Source organism: Peromyscus californicus, unplaced genomic scaffold (assembly GCF_007827085.1).
Source record: "Peromyscus californicus insignis strain IS unplaced genomic scaffold, ASM782708v3 Scaffold_7__1_contigs__length_154581171, whole genome shotgun sequence".
Classification (NCBI taxonomy): Eukaryota; Metazoa; Chordata; class Mammalia; order Rodentia; family Cricetidae; genus Peromyscus; species Peromyscus californicus.
This window is the reverse complement of record NW_026294595.1, coordinates 92,363,344-92,383,335: the sequence shown is the minus strand read 5'-3', so window position 1 is coordinate 92,383,335 and position 19,992 is coordinate 92,363,344. Positions and strand designations below refer to the sequence as shown.

General features: G+C 43.9%; 1 protein-coding gene across 5 annotated transcripts in view; it reads left to right on the top strand.

Annotated features, from left to right (window-relative positions):
- The window catches only part of Fsip1 (fibrous sheath interacting protein 1), a 123,129-nt gene extending 103,665 nt beyond the window's left edge, over positions 1 to 19,464 (top strand). For 2 of the 5 annotated variants that reach the window (XM_052723538.1, XM_052723541.1), the window contains exons 11-12: positions 16,260 to 16,770; positions 17,151 to 18,719. In XM_052723538.1, coding sequence (XP_052579498.1) covers positions 16,260 to 16,770; positions 17,151 to 17,227 — 588 coding nt within the window. In that variant the 3' untranslated portion in view covers positions 17,228 to 18,719. Of the gene's footprint in view, positions 1 to 16,259; positions 16,771 to 17,150; positions 18,722 to 18,742 lie in introns of those variants that run through there. The other 3 variants (XM_052723540.1, XM_052723539.1, XM_052723542.1) reach the window with 3 other exon arrangements.
- Positions 19,465 to 19,992: the final 528 nt, after the last annotated feature.

Sequence of the window (19,992 nt, the reverse complement as noted above, 5' to 3'; positions counted from 1 at the left end):
GATTCAATATGCTAACATGAATAGATGGCATTGATTCTAATAGTTTCTTTGATCTGTTGACCAAAACTTGAACCTTAGCCCCAAATGAGACGCTAAAAATTTCTTTACGTGTTATCAGAACACAAATACCAATGCCCAAGGCTAAGGTTGTTGCAGGGATGGGGGGTATGTCATGAGTGTGGAGAGCTGTATGCCAACTGGATTCCTTAAGAGGCTCTTGATGGAGATGTTTGGACAAGAACCTGGAAGATTAAATGATACGGGGCCACTAGCATCTTTGGGAACAAGAGAGCCATCCTGCACTAGCCAGCCATGCTGATGGATGAGGCTACAGTTGTTGCTAGGGATATTGGGCGCTGCAGTAATGGGTCAGAAGCCCTAGCACTTTGCCATTAGAAGACAAGGTAGGTGTAATAGCTGCTATCATATGCATCCAGATGCACATTTAAACAGGACTAACTACTAAGGGTCCTTGGAAATGGCCGTTGATAACAGGATCCCAGTGACTGAAACAGTCATGGAATTAACTATGTCATCTGGTTTTTGTAACAAAAACTTCTGGGATTGATTTAAGCCATTTCAACAAGAAATTGTGCTCCTTGCTCAGTTCCCAGACAGAGATCAGTTCCTAAATTCATCATCCCTAAACAGGGCATTATGAAAGACCCTTGAATGTATTTCTTAGAACAATGAGAAAAGAAAAACCGAGACCCTCCAGACACTCCTGAATGCCTGCTTTGTTCAAGATACAGCCTCTTGGCTCCAGCAACTCAACTCATGCTTTGATCCTTGTAGTGAATTTGCTTAACTGGGAAAGGCTTCTTTCTTATAGGCAAATGAGTACATATTCCAAACAGTTCGCTTTTACTGGATAGAAGCAACACAGTAACTTTACAGCCTTACCTAAGGTTACGTCTTCTTTATGGCTGTCACCATTCCCTACCTTGTTCATTTAATATGACAACACACTAATAGGACTTTAAGGGTAAGGTGTAGCAGGTGCCGCTGATGCCTTGATATAAGATACATGTGTGCCGGGCGGTGGTGGCACACGCCTTCGATTCCAGCTCTCGGGAGGCAGAGGCAGGCAGATGTCTGTGAGTTCGAGGCCAGCCTGGGCTACAGAGTGAGTTCCAGGAAAGGCTCCAAAGCTATACAGAGAAGTCCTGTCTCAAACAAACAAACAAACAAACAAGCAACAAAAACCCCCCAAAACAAATAAGATACATATGTGCTACTGGGAAGGAGACAACTCCTAGCCTCCCAGCATGCCACAGTGAGCTGTATTCACTGCCATATATATCTATATCTATATATCTAGCAATGCATTCACCATAATATTAATATATATATATATATATATATATAGTGCAGGAATGCTTATATAATGTTGCAGATATTATTTTGCTCTGAGAACTAGCCCTAAAAAGGTCATATGCTAATGTCTTGGTGATGATGAAGAAAGGAAAAAGTGATTTCAGAAAGCTATGGGTAGGAAGGTAGCAGGCTGGTGAGATGGACCAGCAGGGAGAGGTGCTTGTTTCACAAGCACAGCCACCTACAGGAAGTGGAAGGAGAGAGGAGACTGCACAGCATTGTCCTCTGAATTCCATCCTCATACCGTTCCCCACTCATCCCCGCTGATGACAAACACAATCTTTAGACAGTGGAATTGCTGGGTAAAGTAGAAAGTTGTTCTGGGAACTGGAGCTGAGTTACAGTGCTCGTAAAACACTATAGCCAATGTCATCATCACTGAAAGGTTTCCAGAACATGGCCGGTAGGTACCCTGCGTGATGTAGAGACAGTGAAGAGAATTGCCCTGGCTGACTGGAGGACTGACTTCTCAAGGGCATTTAAATGAAGACCTCTATAATGTCTCACACAAGTTGGTTTGTGACACTAGTATGACAAAGTTGTAAAGAAACTGATCTATGCGTTATCTGAAGCACAGATTCAAGAAGTGCAAACGTAGCATAAAAGTAAGGGAGGGGCTGGAGAAATGGCCCAGCCATTAAAGGCGAGGCTCACAACCAAAAATATAAAAGTGAAGGATCACATTGTTTCCTGAGAATAAAAAATATGGATTATGAAAAGAACATAGCTATATGCAGCATATATTGTTTCCAGAAGCAGCATCTTTTTAAGTTACGTGTTTACTATATTCTTAACATATCAAAATACGTTTCTAGGCTCTGAGAGTAGAGCAGTGAATTGATCCAAGCTTCTGCACACACGGGCTTAAGTGCCAGTAGCGGGGAGTGTTCAACGTGAGTCATATATGACGGTCCTTTCTCATCTGCGGACATACTTTCCATGATCCCTGGTGGCTGCCTGAAATGATGGTAGTACCAAATGCAACATGTTCCATGTTTTTTCCCTATATACTGACTTATGATAAAGTTTAACTGATGAATTAGGTGTAATGAGAGTTGACAGCAAGAACCAATAGTAAAATATGGTAAATGCAGCAGTTTTTCTCCTGAAAGGGGTGTGTGTCATCTTGCTATTGCTCAGAATGTCTTATTGTGCCGTACTCACCCTTCTTCATGTGATGAGACGAGAGAACTCAGTGCTGTGTGAGGAATCATTCCCACAGCTTGAGGCTAAAGCTGACTTCCTTGGAGGGATTATTATTACCATAGAGTTGATCATAACCAAGGTGGCTGCTTGGTGGGGGCATCACAAACCGCTGGGATGGAATGAGAGATTTCTTCATGCTACCCTGAACAGTGCACAGTTTAAGACTCATAAGTTCCTTATTTCTGGAATTTTCCTCTTCATATTTGCAGGCCATGTTTTACTATAGGTAAACAAAGCCATGGAATATGAAACCATGGACTAAGGGAGACTACTGTCCTGTCCCAAAGGGGCACGTCTTACATGTGGAGGAATAGGAAGCAGAGGAAGGGCATAAGCAGAGAAAGTGCAAGTAGAAGCTTTGGTGTTTTGACCTGGGATGTCCAGGGAAGGGTTCAGGGAGATGACATCTGGACAGATGGTTGGAAGGGATGAGGGGACATGCACCGATCTGGACAAGAAACATTTTCAGACGATAGACAAAAGACAAAGGCACTACGGCAGGAGTATGGGTACTTGTATTCATCAGGCCAGTGAGTGAGGCTGGATAGAGCGAAGAAGGAGGGAGATATAGGAGAAAAGGGCTGGGAGGTGATGAGAAACCAAATTCCCAAGAACTTTGTCTCGGAGGCAGCTGGGCTTGGATTGGATGATTTAAACAGGAGCACACACAACTGTTCTCATGTTTTACTGAGAGCGCTCTGGATTGAGACTTGATTGGCAGGACAGCACGGGTAACAGCAGAAAAAAAAATTGCAGGCTGATGCAGAGACCTGACAAGAAGGAATGATGGGGTGTAGCGTGGAGGAAGTGACAGTGAGGTAGAGCCCGGAGATAGGTTGAGAGCAGAAGCAAAGAGATGTCTGTAAGGGTTGTATAGGTGCCTCGAGAGAAAAGGACCATCCCAGGGATCGCCACAGTCTCTTCACTGAGCTGGGGAAGCCTGTGTGGGGACTAAGGTGACAGCAGGGTATTGCTAAATTTCAGGTGTGCATTTGAAGTCTGAGGAGATATTAATTAGGCAGTTGGAGATGTGTCTGAAGTAGGAGAGAACTGCAAGCAAGACTCTGCACTTGGGAATCATCACTGTGTGGATGCCAGGAGTCACTAAGAGTGAAGATGAAGAGAAAAACGGGAAAGATCCAAAGATTGTGCCCTGGGGCTTTCCTTAAGGAAAAGAGGTTGAGATACACTGGCCAAAGGGATGGAAGAGGAAGAGCGAGAAGGGAGAGGTAGCAGTGATCTGGAGGCCAAGGGGATGGAGGAGGAAGGGCGAGAAGGGAGAGGCAGCAGTGATCTGGAGACCAAGGGGATGGAGGAGGAAGGGCGAGAAGGGAGAGGCAGCAGTGATCTGGAGGCCCAGGGAGGAGGGATCAGTTACACCACAGTCACACACTGCTGGGAGGCCAGGAGTGATGATGGGGACTGAGCGATGACTGCTGTTTTAGGAATTTGGAGAACTGGTCCTTGGACAAGAGCAAATGCCAGTGAAGTGTTAGAAAACCCCTTGCAGTGGCTTTAAGAGGATTTTGGTGACAATTTAAGAGTAATTACTTTAAGACAGTTTTTTTTTTCATAAAGAAAGTGAGAAGCCAAGTATGAGTGTACAGGCTTTGTAAGCCTAACACTCAGAAGGCAGAGGCAGAAGGATTGGCATGATTTTGAGGCTAGCCTGGGCTATAGAGCAAGATCCTGTACCAAACAAACCCCACCCCACTCCCCACTCTTCTCAAAAAGAAAAGTGTGTGTGTGTGTGTGTGTGTGTGTGTGTGTGTGTGTGTGTGTGTGTGTGTGTGTGTTTGAGAGAGAGAGAGAGAGAGAGAGAGAGAGAGAGAGAGAGAGAGAGAGAGAGAGAGAGAGAGAGAGTTAAAATGCTGAAACAATGGCCTCTGCATGTCTGTGGGAGCAAGCCAGTGAAGACAGGGAAAGACAGCAGAGAACTGGCAGCAGGCTCTGGGCAGACATGGCTGTGGGGAGCTTGTATGCAGTGAGTGGAAGCATCTTTGGGTCTACACCTCCGTGCTCCCGTTTGCCATTTAGATTCCAGCTATCACCCCACAGTTAGTTTTAGTACTTGATTTGGGGAGAAATTGTGGGTTTACTTCACATACTTGACATTAAAACATTAATTTGAAATGTAATCAAATGGAAATTAAACTACTCATTATTTTTTGTCTGGTTTCTAGTGATACTTTATTATATGATCAGAAGGTACAATATCTGAAGCCCTTTCTCTGTGTCTTCAGCAGGGTGTTTTTAGTGTATTTAACCAGGTGGTCTTTTCAACAACCCCACACTGACAACCCTTATACCTGCCAGCCTTCGGACAGCCCCTGTTCTGTCGGAGTGACCCAGCACCCTGTGTAGTACAGGGTCTGGGGTTCATCTGCCCATCATTAGGAATCAAAAGAGAAAAGTGTGACCTATTTCCTGGAAAGTGTTCACATGGAGGTGGAGACCCTGTTTTGTTCATGTCCTTATTAATAAAGCCCTTTTGAGAATGCCTTTGCCCTGTAAATGCCTACGAAAGGAGACACTTTGCTGCATGTTTGTGAGGCTTTCTCTTTAAATACACAAGTGGATGCCCATAATTAAACCCTACCACAATAAAAATGGAATATTATCTGGCTGTTTTTATGGCAGAAGAAATTAATCTCTATGTCTGACTTGCCAGGAATATCACAGGCCTACGATTCAGGCTTTTTATTCCTCTTGAGTTGTATTTATGTGTGTGTGACTCTGAAGCATTTTCCCTCAGCTGTTGTCACCTGTACCGAGGTGGGGTGAGTCACTGCCAGTGGATCACTGGTGACATGGAGAAAACAAGACATACCTGTACCTTCAACAATATTGTCTGTCTGTTGGCCCTCAATGGAACCTGAAATTCCCCATGTTGGGGAATTCTTCAGGAGTTAAAGCATTATTAATAATTCAAATTTGATCTGCCCAAATTTTAGGCAAAGTTTTAGTTGAACTGTTACCTCCCAAAGTGGACTCCAGGGGGAAAGGCCTCAGGAGGAGGAAGGGCTCTGGGGTTAGGCTAGGCCATGGCCGGTGACCATTGGTCAGTAAACAGACCATGACCTATGAGTTTAAGGGGGTGTCACTATAGCAGGTGGAAGATCTCCCCAAGAAGGTGAAGGTGGATCAGCAGCTGAAGGTGCTTATTGTCAAACCTGATGACCTGAGTTCAAGCTCTGGGGACCCACGTGGTGGAAGGAGAGAATAGATGCCCCTAAATTGTCCACACACACACACACACACACACACACACACACACACACACACACACAAGACATCATGAAGTCTACAAATCTTCACCAAGTGTCTGTTGTTTGCCAGACCCTGGGAAGATATGGGGACACAGGGCTGAAGAGGACCCAATTCTCTCCTCGAAGACCTTAGCATGTCCTGGGAAGGTGGTCACAGAGGGTACTGCAATGGTGGAACCTGGAGTTCCATGTCTGGGGGACACAGAGGGTGACTTCCATCCCCTGGACCTTTCCTCTTGTCCACACATTAGCGTTGGGCTTGTGAGGTGAAAGGGGCTTTGCTATAGGCTACTGTCCGATGTCAAGCAGAAGGGGAAGCGTTTGCCATAGTAAAGGTGCTTCCCTAGGAACAGAATTGAAACTCTTTTGAGCATCTGTGTGAAGGCCGTTGTGAAGATGAAAAGGCCCTGGCTGCATTGTTTATTAGTCCTGGACCTTGGATGAAGATATTTAGTTTCTCCGAGCCTTAATTTTCTTATCATTTCAATGCGGTGCTCCCAACCCTGTTTACCTCAGCCTTAGCTTAGCCTGCCTCCAGTGCAACTGGCTGATGACATGGGCTTGTCTGGACACTTGCCTAATAAAGGCCCTGACGATGTGAAGGGAAGCAGAAAGACTCATCTCAGCTTTATGCGAAAGGGAACATCGAATGCATCATTTATGAAACAACAAAGCACGCCGCGCAGATCCTTCTGCATTTGTGTCCAGTTCGCTAGGTGGCTCTTCTGGTTTGCTGGCCAGAGAATTTAGCTTCCAGGATTTGGGGGACAGCATAGCTTGGAGCGTGCTCCCCACAGTGTATCATTCCCGGTGGCCGCGATCTCACTTTGAGACTGGAAATGTGAAAGGACAGTTCACTGAGCAGCGCTTTTAATGGGAGTGCTGTGTTTGTGTCGGGCTTTGTGCGCTGGACGGAAGGCACGGGGTAATTAGATGCTTCAGATACGTGTCTAGACAGGGCAGGGCTGCAGGAGCACTTCAACCCTGGGAAACGCTGCAGGTCACTTGTTTGTGACCAGGAATGGCTCTCCTTCATCAACAAATTCAATGTGAGGTTAGCTCCGTGGTGCGAGGTTTATAACCAGCAGGGACATCAAAGCTGATGCAATTTGACAGGACCGATGGTTTGTCCAACTGGGCTAGGACTGACTCTGCCTGGTGTGGCCTGATTTGAAGTGCTGAAAGGGATGGATGTCTTCCAAATAGTTTTCTGCCATCTGGCTGCGGGCCTGGATTCTGGACTTCCTAGAATCAGGGCTTTGGGTTACGTCATTCTGATTCAAAAGGGCTCCTCCAAATTCGAGTTATTCCTTGAAAGAGTTATATATTGCGGTCTCAGGAGTGTAACGGGGAAGCACATTTTAGGACAGGTAGGCTCTGAGGTGAGGCAGTAGGAAATGCTTTGAGGTTTTGGGCAGAGTATATTTCATGGGGGAGGGTGTGCCTACATGGACACAGGGGAGAGGGCAGCAGGAGGTGTTCTGATGCCTTAGAGCAGGGGTTCTCGACCTTCCTAACGCTGCGGCCCTTTAACACACTTCTTCATGTTGTGGTGACCCCCAACCATAAAATTATTTCATTGCTACTTCAGAACTGTAATTTTGCTACTGTTATGAATCATAATGTAAATTCTGATATGCAGGTTATCTGATACTCGGTCCCCAAAGGGGTTGCAACTCACAGGTTGGGAACCACTGCCTTAGAGTCTGGACAGGGGAAAGGGACAGTGGATGTCTGTGTGGGTGGAGCAAGAGACATCTGTTACCTACACCCCAGCCCCCACGTACTCACACAGAAATCTCATTATTTTGAACAAAGGTAAAAGTATCTTGAAACCAGCCACTTTCTGGTTACTTGCTTTAGTACTTTCTGGTACTGGAGATGTCGTCAGCCTCACAGTAAGCTGGTAGAGTCACATTCTTCCTTTGTCCCATGTTGGCTCCCTCCCAGCATCTAATGGTCTCTGTAGCCCCAGCCTCTCAAATCCATTAGGATCCATGGCAATCTACTCATTGCCAAGTGCTGTGAGATTATCTATAAAGCTTCATTCTTGGTACCCCAGAGAGACCCTCAAAGCTAAGGGCCAGTTGAACTTGGACAGTTCAAACTTCAGCCGGTAGCTTCCTGAGAAAGCTCATCTAGTAGTTGCTGCTGTCAGCTGCTGAGAAGGCTGCATGCTCACGTCCCGGTGGTGGCTAACATTCCGAATCTTCCGCATCAGGCTTACACCATGAGCAGCTCTATGGATGCCTAGCTTCTCAGTACAAATGCTTCCTTGTCAGTGTTTCTTAAACTACTGCTTTGGAGCCAGCTACATTCTAGCATTTTTATCAGAAGTCTGAGCGGGAGGGTCTGTGATTTGTCTAATTTTAAAATAGCGAAGGAAAAAGAGGGCAGATTTAAACTTAGAGATACCAGCTTCCCTCTTGCTACTCTATGCTGCTGCTGAATGTGTTTCCTATCCCTCTGAGGGAGAAAACAATACTTTCTAGAAAGATAATGTGCAAGCCTAGGGAACATTTCACCCAAGGCCTTTCCCCACGTGGCTGTGGGAATGCACATAGCACAGAAAACAGCGTGGAGAGAGGGTGCTGGAGACATGTCTGAGATGCGGAGGAATGCCACGTGTTCTCATGGCACCCAGTTCACCCAACAGGTCAAGCTGCCACCCTCAGAGTCTTGCCAGGACTAGGAAGCTGTTGCTTCTTGTCTCAGTTGGGAACAGCAGAACTTGGGAAAATGCTTGGGCTGTTACCACTTAATTATTCAAGGAGACGGCTAAGAAATGGAAGCAGGTGTTGCTGATCTGGTCAGTGCTAGCGGGTAAGTGTGACTGATGTTTTAGTGTCGGGAGGCATCTCCAGGGGTGTCATAGGAGTGACCACCTGCTGGGGGAAGGACCTGACCCACTTGCTTCCACTCTTTTGCCTTAGCTTGGCCTCTAGTGCAATACTAGTGCAGTGGTTCTCAACTTGTGGGTCATGACCCCTTTGGCAAACTTCTTTCTCAAAAAATATTTACATTACTATTCATAACAGTATCAAAATTACAGTTGTGAAGTATCAGTGAAAGTGATTTTATGGTTGGGGGTCACCACAACATGAGGAACTGCATTAGAGGGTTGTAGCATCAGGAAGGTTGAGAACCACTGTCTAGTATGTGTTCTCTTGCTATTGGCTATCACACATGTGCAGATCTAGGTGATGGGCAAACTGGATCTCCTCACCCTGGAGTGTTTCAGCGGCAGGACAGCTTGGCTCCTGGACATAGTGTTGTGAGGAAATTTCTTGATTATGCAAGAGATTGCTCAACTCCTCTTTCTAGTTCCTAAGGTTGAACATTGTTTCTTGTGTGGATGGGGTCCAGGTGACTGTTCTCTCTCATGGAGGAGGGACATCTATATAAATCATCTCACAAGCTACAGGAATCATCCTTGGGGTAGCTATGAATGTGAATTGATCACATATTGTGGCCCCATCTCTGGAAATCAGGAGTATTTATGGTCCTGAGTCAAGTCCTCATCCAAGCTCTTGACAGATTGTATGAGACCAGGTACCACTACTTTGTCTCTACCTTGATTTTGTATCAATAAACAGACTCCTTAGTGCCATTCTTGGCTAAATGTGAGTGGATATCATTTATTATTATTTATTATCATTCAACCCTTGTTGATCTGACCTGGCCTTAGATGAGTTCTTCTGCAAGGTGACCCTGTGCTTAGCAGCCATCTCAGTCCAACCAAGAAACCATTGTTAAAGATCCTAGGGACAGTGTTTAAGTGGTACTGTAGTTTTGGTTCAAAGCTTAGGTAATGACAAGGACAAGGTAACAAGCTGTAGAGAGACAGCCCCTGTGAGCTAGAGAGGTTCCTGAGGGGTCAGTGACACATAGTATTTCCAATTTAACTCACTACCAGCTGACTCTTAGATGGAGTGAGGCAAGATTGGCTCTGCCCATGGTTAAGACAGTTGGCTAATGGACTCCTTGACTTCTGCTCCCATCATGACCTCCCTTAACTCGTCTTACTTGTTTTTAATAAAACTCAGCATATACTTTGAGTATGGAACCATGCTTCAACCATGCAAACGATTCTTATAGCTCACACAAGGCAGAAAGTCAACAGTCCCAGTGAATTGTGGGAGTGACATACTGGATATTCTTTCCAGGGGTAAGGTATGGAGAAATCATCTAGTCCTTTGTGATATGAACTTATACTCAACCTAGAACCACTTTTAGATTGTTTTTGCAAACTTACATACCTTATGCCCCAGCCAACCTTATTTTTCTGGGAAAATGGAGTAGGGCGGTCAGACTCCCTTTTCTGTAGAGCTAGAGCTCTGGCCTGGTTTCAGGAAGGGGAAGTGATAGTTGTGTGATAAAGGCTATTCCAGTGACTTGCCCAGAACAAAGGGGACCTGATCCAACTGTCTCTATTATTTGGAAGCAGCAATCCCCTGCAATCCTCTAATTGCAGTTCTCCCACAAAATAGAGAAATCAGGACCCCTCATGACCAGCCACCCTACTAGAAATCAGAGCAGTGAAGTTGCTCTTTCTCTCTCCTATGCGTATCCACATCTTTCTAACTATGTCAACATTACCAGAAAATTCACCGCCTCTTTTCAGGGCCGTTTGCCTTGCCCTTCATCACACTCAATGGTTTTCTCTCCTCTAACTCTCCCAGCTTCTAACCTGGGACTGACTCACTTTGCTGTTTATGGCCTTGCCTCATCCCTCACACCTCACACTTTTCAGTTTCTCTGGCAGTGACCCTTGCTTTCCTTTTGACTACAATTCAGGCTCCCTTCTGTCCAGACAGCTTCTATTTTTGATTAAAAACACAGCAGATCTGCCCCAAAGAACACCTCCTAGCAACAGTATGTTGTCAGATCCACCTTTATGTGACTGGGGAAGCCCCAGGGCAAGAGAGGAAGGTAGGAGAGGGGAGTATGGTGATATATTGTGTACCCTAATAAAATTTGCCTGAAGATCAGAGAACAGAACAAGCCACCAGATTAGATATAGAGGCCGGGCAGTGGTGGCACACACCTTCAATCCTAGCACTCAGGAGGCAGAGATCCAGAGTACCCTGGACTATATGAGATTGACTCAGTCTAGGGGAGAAAACAGAGCCAGGCAGTGTGGCACACATTTTTAATCCCAGTAGATTTGGGCTTTATCTCCTGCCCTGCTTATGTCTACTCTGGGGAAATCATTCCTACCCACAGTTCTGCCAGAAGCATTGACTTGGATGGCCATGTTTGTACTCCGTGAGCCCCACTACAGGTGATTAGACTTGAACTTGATACAGTAGGTCCATCAACTTGACAATGATGGTAAAGATACCTTGTTGAAAACTGGATCTAAAGGTCAAAGTGTCCATAGTCACTGGTGGGCGCCAGTTGCACGGGTGAGTGGCGTTGTAGAGAGGCTGCTTGGCAGAGAGGAGGATGCATCTGGAAGGAGTACATTAAGAGACATGGACCAGAAAGAGAGTGATGAACCCTTGATGGAGCTCCCGGTAGCTCAGCTCTGGACTCCCGAAAGCCTGTTGAACTTCGTTTCTTCTTCTTGCTGTCCATTAAATGACCTCTTAGATGCCATACCTGTGACTTTGTCACCCTTTTCTTTTTGAATTTATTTTTTATGTGTATGTCTGTGTGAATGAATGCTCTCTCTCTCTCTCTCTCTCTCTCTCTCTCTCTGTGTGTGTGTGTGTGTGTGTGTGTGTGTGTGTGTGTGTGTGTGTGTACATGCTCGAGCATGCACAGAGGCCAGAAGAAGGCTTTGGAATCCTTGGAGCTGGAGTTACAGGTGGTTGTGAGCCGAGTAACATGGGCACTGGGATCCAAACTCTAGTTCTCTAGATTAGTACATGTTCTTAAGTGCTGAGCCGTCTCTCTAGCCACGCCCAGCCTTTTTAAAAAATAAAATGTTTCTATTGATTATACTCCTTAAAATGTGACTAAAATAAACGACTACCCGTGTGTTTCCAGCAGTGATTTCAGAGAGTCGTAAACTTCTATCTTGGTAGCTTAGCCAAGGGTGGAATGTTTTCTAGTTGTTTGTTTTGAAGTAGAAGTAGTTTTTAATGAAATCCTTTTACCTTTGCTCTTGTGGTTGAGTACTTAGGACACTCTGTCTGCCCACCCATTCTCCCCTGTGATATGGAATTTTTTTTTTTTTTTATGGTGTTCTTTAGAAACTCTGTTGAGGAAAAGATGCCTGACAACTTAAGCTCACATCAAAGCCCCAGATTGCTTCTGCAAGCTTGTAATGGTGGATTTTACGGTTGTTTGCATTACACACCTAATCTCAATGGCTCTGTCAACAAATCCGATGCCCAAATAATTAGAGATTTTTATGGCTGGGGAAACTGTAGATGTTGAGCACAGGAGGAGGGGTAGGGATGGGAACAGGCAGTTCACATCTGCTTCATCTCCAGCAACTGAAAGTTTCCCCTGAATCAGATTTAATTCCTCTACCCAAAGTGGCGTTATCTGGATGGAGGACTTTACAGGAATACAAATCAAAACTACGTTGAGATCCCATCCCACCCCGCTAGAAGGTAGACATTAAGAAAATCAGAAGGAGTCAATGCTGGTGGATGTGGACTGAAGAGAACCTTAGGCACTGCTGGTGGAGAGCTGAATTGGTGTGGCCACTGTGAGAGTCAGCATGGAGGTTTCTCAAAACAAATATCTGATGTGACTTGGCCACATATTCCTGGGTACTTAGCTAGAGGAGTCCAACTTACTGTACCACAGAGATACTCACACAGCAGTTGTTTATTATAGTATTGCTCACAGTAGCTAAGTTATGGAGCCAACCAAGGTGTCCAGCAACAGGGGAGAGGGTAAGGAAAATGTGTGAATATTCAGTAGGGCTTTTTTTCAAACCCATAAAGAACGAAGCTGTATTGTCTACAGGAAAATGGATGCAACTGGAGATAATTGTATGGAGTAAATGAAGCCAGTCTCAGAAAGACAACTATTGGTTGGTTTTCTCTAACTGTGGCTCTTACACAGAAAGACGGACAGACAGACAGACAGACACACACACACAGAGCTATGATATAAAAGTAGAAGTAAAACAGCTTAGGGGAACAGAGGGATGAATAGGAAGGAGAAAGGAGTCATGTGAGAAATGTCCTCAGACTATGGTATATGCTTGTAAAAAAAATCAAAGGAGAGAGGACCCCTAAAAGGGCAGCTGAAATGAAGATGGGAAGAGGGGCTTTTGTTCTCAGCTGTAGCAAATGAAGCCTGGATGCACTGGATGGGCAGGAATGATAAGAGTGACTGGTTTATGAGAATGTGGAAATCAGCTGACACGGACGTGAATGCTTGAGCAGGCTCCTCGACTTCCTACACTGAATGGTTCAGTTATGGAGCTCACCAGCTCAGGCGTGTCATGAGCAATCTGGATGAAGCCTTGGCCATCATGGTCGGGGATGGCTGTAGAGAGCCTGAGTATGGTCCAGTCTATCACCTGTGGGCAGCTTATGCGGTAAAGTACTTTCCCAAGCACCCCGGACCTTCCTCACTTATTTGATTTCCACCATGGCCATTTATTGAGTTTTTCTGTGGGCAAGGCTCTGTTGGGAACCACAAGATGGGAAAAGTGGCTCATGTGGCATTTTCTGATCTACAGTGCCACCCAGAAACACTGAACTAACTTAATTTTTCAAGATTACTATATTCGATTCACTTTTGCCGGTAATGTTTTGAGAGGAAAAAGTTCCAACAGTTCACCCCTGTGTTGTGGACAGGCGAAAGAATGCAAGTTCTATTTTTAAAAGTGTTTTGTGCTCATAGCCAGGCTGCTCTCCTGTGTCAACAGGAAGTATTTCTTCATTCACTTTTGTTTTTCTTTACATTTTGGTGATACTGAGGACTGAACCCAGAGCCTTGCACATAAAGTATGCACCTGCCCCCCACCAGCACCTCTGCCCTTTATCTCTTTTTAAAATGCTAGTTGTTTATAAAAAAAATTTAGAAGTTAGTTGAGAGAGCATCTTCATCATCTTCATCTTCCCGTTTCTAAGGTCTTTGTTTGCCCTCCAGATACAAGTTATTTTTCTTTTGCTTACTTCTCACTCTTCGCCCTCCTCTGTGTGTGTTTGATCCTAGACCCTTCATTTTTATAAGATGTTTTGCTTTCCTCCTAGAGTTCATAATTGCTCTATTCTTCTGGGTATCTAGCCAAATTCATCGTCAGAATTTCCAGGCTTCTAGCCTATCAGTGTTACTCTTGGAAGCAGCCAGGCATAGCAGATTACTTACCAGTTCCCCCTCCCTGTTACCCCAGAGACCCAGCTTCCACAGTTCTTTATTCTCCTGCTCCATCAGGGTCCAATTGTTCTGTTGTCTGACAGTTTCATAATGACAACATTCAGTGAGGATGTGTATGTAGTGTCTTCTTTCTAGACCCAGCTGGTAGTCCCCTTGCAAATAATTTTATATAAGCAGCATGGGAAGGTGTATTTTAAGCACCTACTGCTGTGCTAGAACTGCCTTCACTGTCCAGTTGATGAGATTTACATAGTAGGGTGAAGGAAATGCTCTCAAAATGGGAACATTGCCACATCTGCATCCTGGAAGTTGTTTATTAAAAGTAGGATTTGCTACCATACAATTCAATGCCTATTTCTTCACATGTATATTAACTTCAGGTTGAGCTATCTGAATTGTATTCCAGATTATCACTAAGAAAAAATGTCTAGACAATCAATTTCTTATTATCGTCAAACTCACAGTGGTGGTCGCCACTGAGTTTTTATTTTATTAAACAATTTTTGTTTGAGACAGGGTCATACCATGTAACTCTGGCTGGCCTGGAACTCACTATGTAGACCAAGCTGGCCTTGGACTCACAGAGATCCCCTTGCTTCTGTCTTCCTGAATGCTGGGATTAAAGACATGCATAACCATGCCTGAAATCACTGAGTTTTACAGATTATTTTAAAAGCATGATGCAAAACTTGTCTTACTAGACTGTTTGGTAGCTGCCTGAGAAGCAGTCGGGTATGAAAGAGTAGGGAGTTAGCTATGCTTGTCCTAGTAATAGTCAGAACAGCCAGTACTATACATTTACATATACAACATATACAGAATATTTAGCTGCTTCTTCTGGTTTTGGGGTGTGTGTGTGTGTGTGTGTGTGTGTGTGTGTGTGTGTGTGTGTGTGTGTGTGTGTTACTAGGGATTGAACTCAGGGCCTTGTACATGCTAGACAGATACTTTCCCACTGAGGTGTATCTTTCATCCCTTCTTTGTGTATTTTCACAGTAGGCAAAGAGTATTGCTGAGGTAGAAGTTATGGCCGTTGCAAATGATGATTAAGCTTTCTTATGGGGCCTTCTTGTTGTCAAGCAGGCAAATTAGTGTTTTCCTCCATGTCTTTGAATGCTGACTTACTGGAGGAGGGCACTTCTTCATTGTGTTTCAATGAAGGATAACCATTCCTTTCTGAACTGATTCATTTTATGTTTCCTCAGAACATCACTGGAAGAAAAATGTGAGTTTTTAAAGTTATTTACATTTGTTTTTAGACAGTTTCACACATATAGTCAATACACACCAGCCACTCTTAACTCAGTTGGTAGAATAGCTTGCCTACCATGCACAGAGTCCTGGGTTCAAGTCTCTGTGGTATAAACCAGGTGTGGTGGCACATGACTGGAAAAAAGTGTTTTTAAATTCATGTCTTGTTTAAAACACTCAGCCCTGGATAATCTTTACAAGTAGAGATGGAATCCATGTGATCAAATCTTTCTACCCGAATGCACTGCTCTTGGAATGCCCCTGGCCTCTGCCTGGGCCTGTAACTTTGAAGCAATTACACATCTCAGGATGGGCCACACCTTCAGCCTTCCTTTTCTGTCCTCAGCAGTATTGTCTACTGAGAGCTGTGGACAGACACATGAGTGGTGAATCCCGGGGGGCAGGTGCCATTGGTCCTTGTTTCCCCCAGTTTCAGAATTGAGTTGCATGTGGCTTCCACTGAGGACTGGGTGGAGACAGAGGAATTCAGACTGGAAATTATGGAAGGATTCCTTTCCTTGTGACCCAGTGGAAGAGACTTCATCTTTGACTCCTGATGTTTCTCTGTGTCAGGAGGGTGCTAGTGGATGGTGCGGTGGTTCATTTTTATCTGTGTTATATGATTACCTCCTCCAGAGGTAACTGTACATTACTGTGTACAGTTAATTCTAAATCTATTCTGTAGGTTACTGTTTTTGTGTCCTACAGCTTTGGACTCTTGAAAACAACTTAGTTTCCCGGTTGCATGTGTTGGGTGTGGACTTTCCTGACACTTGAAGTTCTACTGTATTCCTGGAAGTTTACCCAGAATAAACATATTTAATCAGCCAACTGACTATGAAAACTTTTGATCTGTTTCCTCAGTTAAACTTCACATTTCGTCTCTCTGAGGAACAGCTCAAGTGTCTCCTGGATGAGTGTGTATCCCAACAGAAATGCATCCCTCTTGGCCTTTCTTCTGAAAGAGAAGATAAAGCTATTGATACAGCACTTGGGCCCCCACAGCTTTGCCCATCCGCCCTCTGTGAGTTACTAGATGAGTCCGAAGCCAAGGTCCAGAAAACCCAGCTAGATGATGCAAACAGGCCCGAGAAGGAGGGATGTGGGTCTGCTGTAGGCTCCTATCTCACCAAAGCCTTGGCTGGGCACTACAAACCAGAAGCTCTCATCATTGAAGTGGAGACCATGAAGTGCCTCCAGTTCTCAGAGGAGGGGGCTTTCAACGATGCAGCAGACTATTTTATGTCAAAGACCATTGGCATTGGGAGACTAAAAAAGCCCCCTTTCTTGGATGATCCCCTGGATGACATCAATGTGGACTCCTCCTCAGATGACCAACAGCCGAAACTCAGCCATCCAGAGAAACCAGCAGTAGGTAGGCTGGAGAGCATGTGTTTTGTGAATATTTCTCAGAATCATCTCAACATAAAGATATTGTGAGTTAAATTAGATGAGAATGCAGTGATGCACATCTAATGTAAGCCCAGACTCTATCATTAGGAGCTTGCAAACCTAGGTGCTTATTTATCAATGTTCTTAAGAGGTCAAGGAGAGGTTAACACTCTTCTGAGTGTATTATCCTTCATTATAATTCTGATATCCAGAAAACATTGGTTTTAGAGAAAAAGAGAAAGTATTTCTAATCTTTAAAAAGATTTCAACCTTTAGTGATTAAAATTTTCTTTCAGGGAGTGGGTTTGTAAGATACCATGCTCAGATGTGAAATAACTGCCCAGATCACTCTTACATTTCCAGATATGGTGCCATGGTTCAGTCTTGCATTTTACAATAGTACAGTGGCACAGGAGTCAGTCACTATGGGTAGGTTTTAACATGAACAAGTATTAAATTACTAATCCGTGTCAGAAATTAATGTCATAATTTGTGAGCCTATTTAAACAGCTTAAACTTTAACCTTTAATGTAGTCTACTTTAAAGCCCATTATCTGTCTGTCTGTCTGTCTGTCTATCTATCTATCTACCTGCCTATCTACCTACCTACCTACCCATCCATCCATCCATCCATCCATCCATCCATCCATCCATCCATCCATCCATCCACCACCTACCCAACCACCCACCCATCATCTATGTATCTATGTATCTATCTATCATCTATCTATCTATCTATCTATCTATCTATCTATCTATCTATCATCTATCTATCTATCATATGTCTCTATCTATCTATGTATCTATCTATCATCTATCTATCTATGTATCTATCTATGTATCTATCTATGTATCTATGTATCTATGTATCTATGTATCTATCTATCTATCTATCTATCTATCTATCTATCTATCTATCTATCTATCTATCGATCTATCATATGTCTCTATCTATTCCCTTTGAGGTCTATGACTGGTTGATCTTGAACTAACACTCTGGTCCCATGTTTCTACCTGACTTCCAGGCAACTTGACAACCCCACACTCATTTCTTCGTCTTTCCCTCTTAACTCCCATTTTTCTCCTGATTCCCGTTTCTTTAATCACTTAGGCTCAAAATCAGAGTCAATATTGAGTTGGATAACATTACAGAAGGAACAGTCAATACTGGGGAGATGGGAGGTGGAATTAAAGGTCAGTCCCCAAGGGTGAACTGCCCTTCACTGGGTGGGATTTGACCACTGCACAGAGAAGGACTCAAATTTACAAAGCACAGGGAATGCATGTCCCTTTCTTATCTGTGCCAGCTCCCTGTACATCCTGGTTTTCCCCGTCCCCACCCCCATCGACCCCCCAGCTTGGGCATATACCTAGGAGTGGAATTGCCAGGCCTATGGTAATCTTTTGAGGAACTGACAGTTTTTGATCACACGTCCTACAGCTTTCTCCTTACTCCTCTTTTATTGTCTTCTCTTATTTGATTTCATTGTGGTTCTACCTTTTTTGCTAACTTTTCTATCGAAGGTAGAAAAATATGCCCCATTGGTGGAACATTTCTTCCCCCTCTCTTTTAAGAGGAAAAAGGCTATCGGTCTCCTCTGTCCTCCATGGAGCATTTACTTTGGGCTTCAGCCTACTCCTCAGAAACTTAGTAGAAAGCAAAAAGGTAATTTTGATGTCTTCCCCTAAATCTTCAGTCTTTCAACCCTCAATTGTTTTCTGAACTGTAACTCCAGTGAAGACAGACGCCTTCTTTTTCCCTGTGGACTTGTCTGCAGTTTGTGGTGACTGTCATAGCAAATAGGCTGTGGTCATTGTGTTATACAGCAGAATGAATGACTTAATGCTTAATAGGCTGAATGATTTTTCTTAATTATGTGTGTGTTTCTGACTGACGATTTTTCTTAATTATGCATATGTTTCTGATTGTATAATCACTGTGATTATTTTGTTAGCAGATGAACAGGAGACTGGAGATGCTGTGGATGAACCAGAAGAATATGAAGCATGACTTTCTGGGGTTTAAGCTTAAGAAAGTTGGAAATCAAGTTGCATTATATATATTTTTCTTGAATTCTTTGTATTCAATGAATGCATCATAGAGACTATTCCTCAAATGATTTCAACATTTGAATTCCCTTCTTTGCTGATTACATTCATTCCTTTGATAATTTTGAAACTTGGAGTATAAATGTTTGTTGGTTTTTATTCATTGAAATTCATGGGAAAATTGTTTACAAATGTATTGCTAATGTTACAATCTCAAGGATACTTTATAAAAACCAACATTGTAACATACACACAGGCTGTGTTAAGTGTAGCGGACACGAATTTATTGCTCTATATTTGATTCTTTGGGGGCAGTGCCGGGGATTGAACTGAGGGCCTTGTGCATCGGAGGCAAACACTGTCACTACATTGACCCTCCAACCCACTGCGTTGGGCTTACGTGTTTCAACTCTATCTGATTCAGGTGAATGTGGCCACCGTGGCTGTTCTGCCTCTGATTTCCCTTCTTTGTGCTTGTCTACTGTTTGTCGATAAGTGCAGCTCGCCTCGCGGAGAAATGAGTTCCCATAACAAAGGAAGGTGAGCAGAGTCTGCTCCCTTGTTAGTGAAGCTACCTTTCTTTTCTTTTCCTTCTTTTTTTTAAATAAATGCATTTTAAAATAGTTTATTTATTTTTATTTTATGTACATTGGTATTTTGCCTGCATGTATGTCTGTGTGAGAGAGTTGGATCCCCTGGAACTGGAGTTACTGACAGGTGTGAGCTGCCATGTGGGTGCTGGGAATTGAACCTGGGTCCTCTGGAGGGGCAGCCAATACTCTTAACCACTGAGCCAGATGATATCTCTCTTAAATTGGAGTGTGATGGATTATTTATTACTCTTAGTCTGTTATGTTCTTGTGGAATGTGGGCCTTTTAGCATGCAGGAAATAAAGGTGAACCTTATTAAAAGAAATCCTGTAGCACTATTTCAAGAGAGAATGTTTGTCCAGTTCTGAGTCTGTAATCTGATCTCGTGAGAAACTTTTATGGCCACACGTGTATGTTGGCTTGGCTTCCTCATAGATGCAAGACTAGTTCATTCCTAATTCACAATAAGCTTATTGTGGCCCTAGCTTTAATATGGTTTGGATTACTGCATGTACAGTATTGTTCATTTCGTCAGCATACCTTTGTGTGCTGGCCCTATTTGACA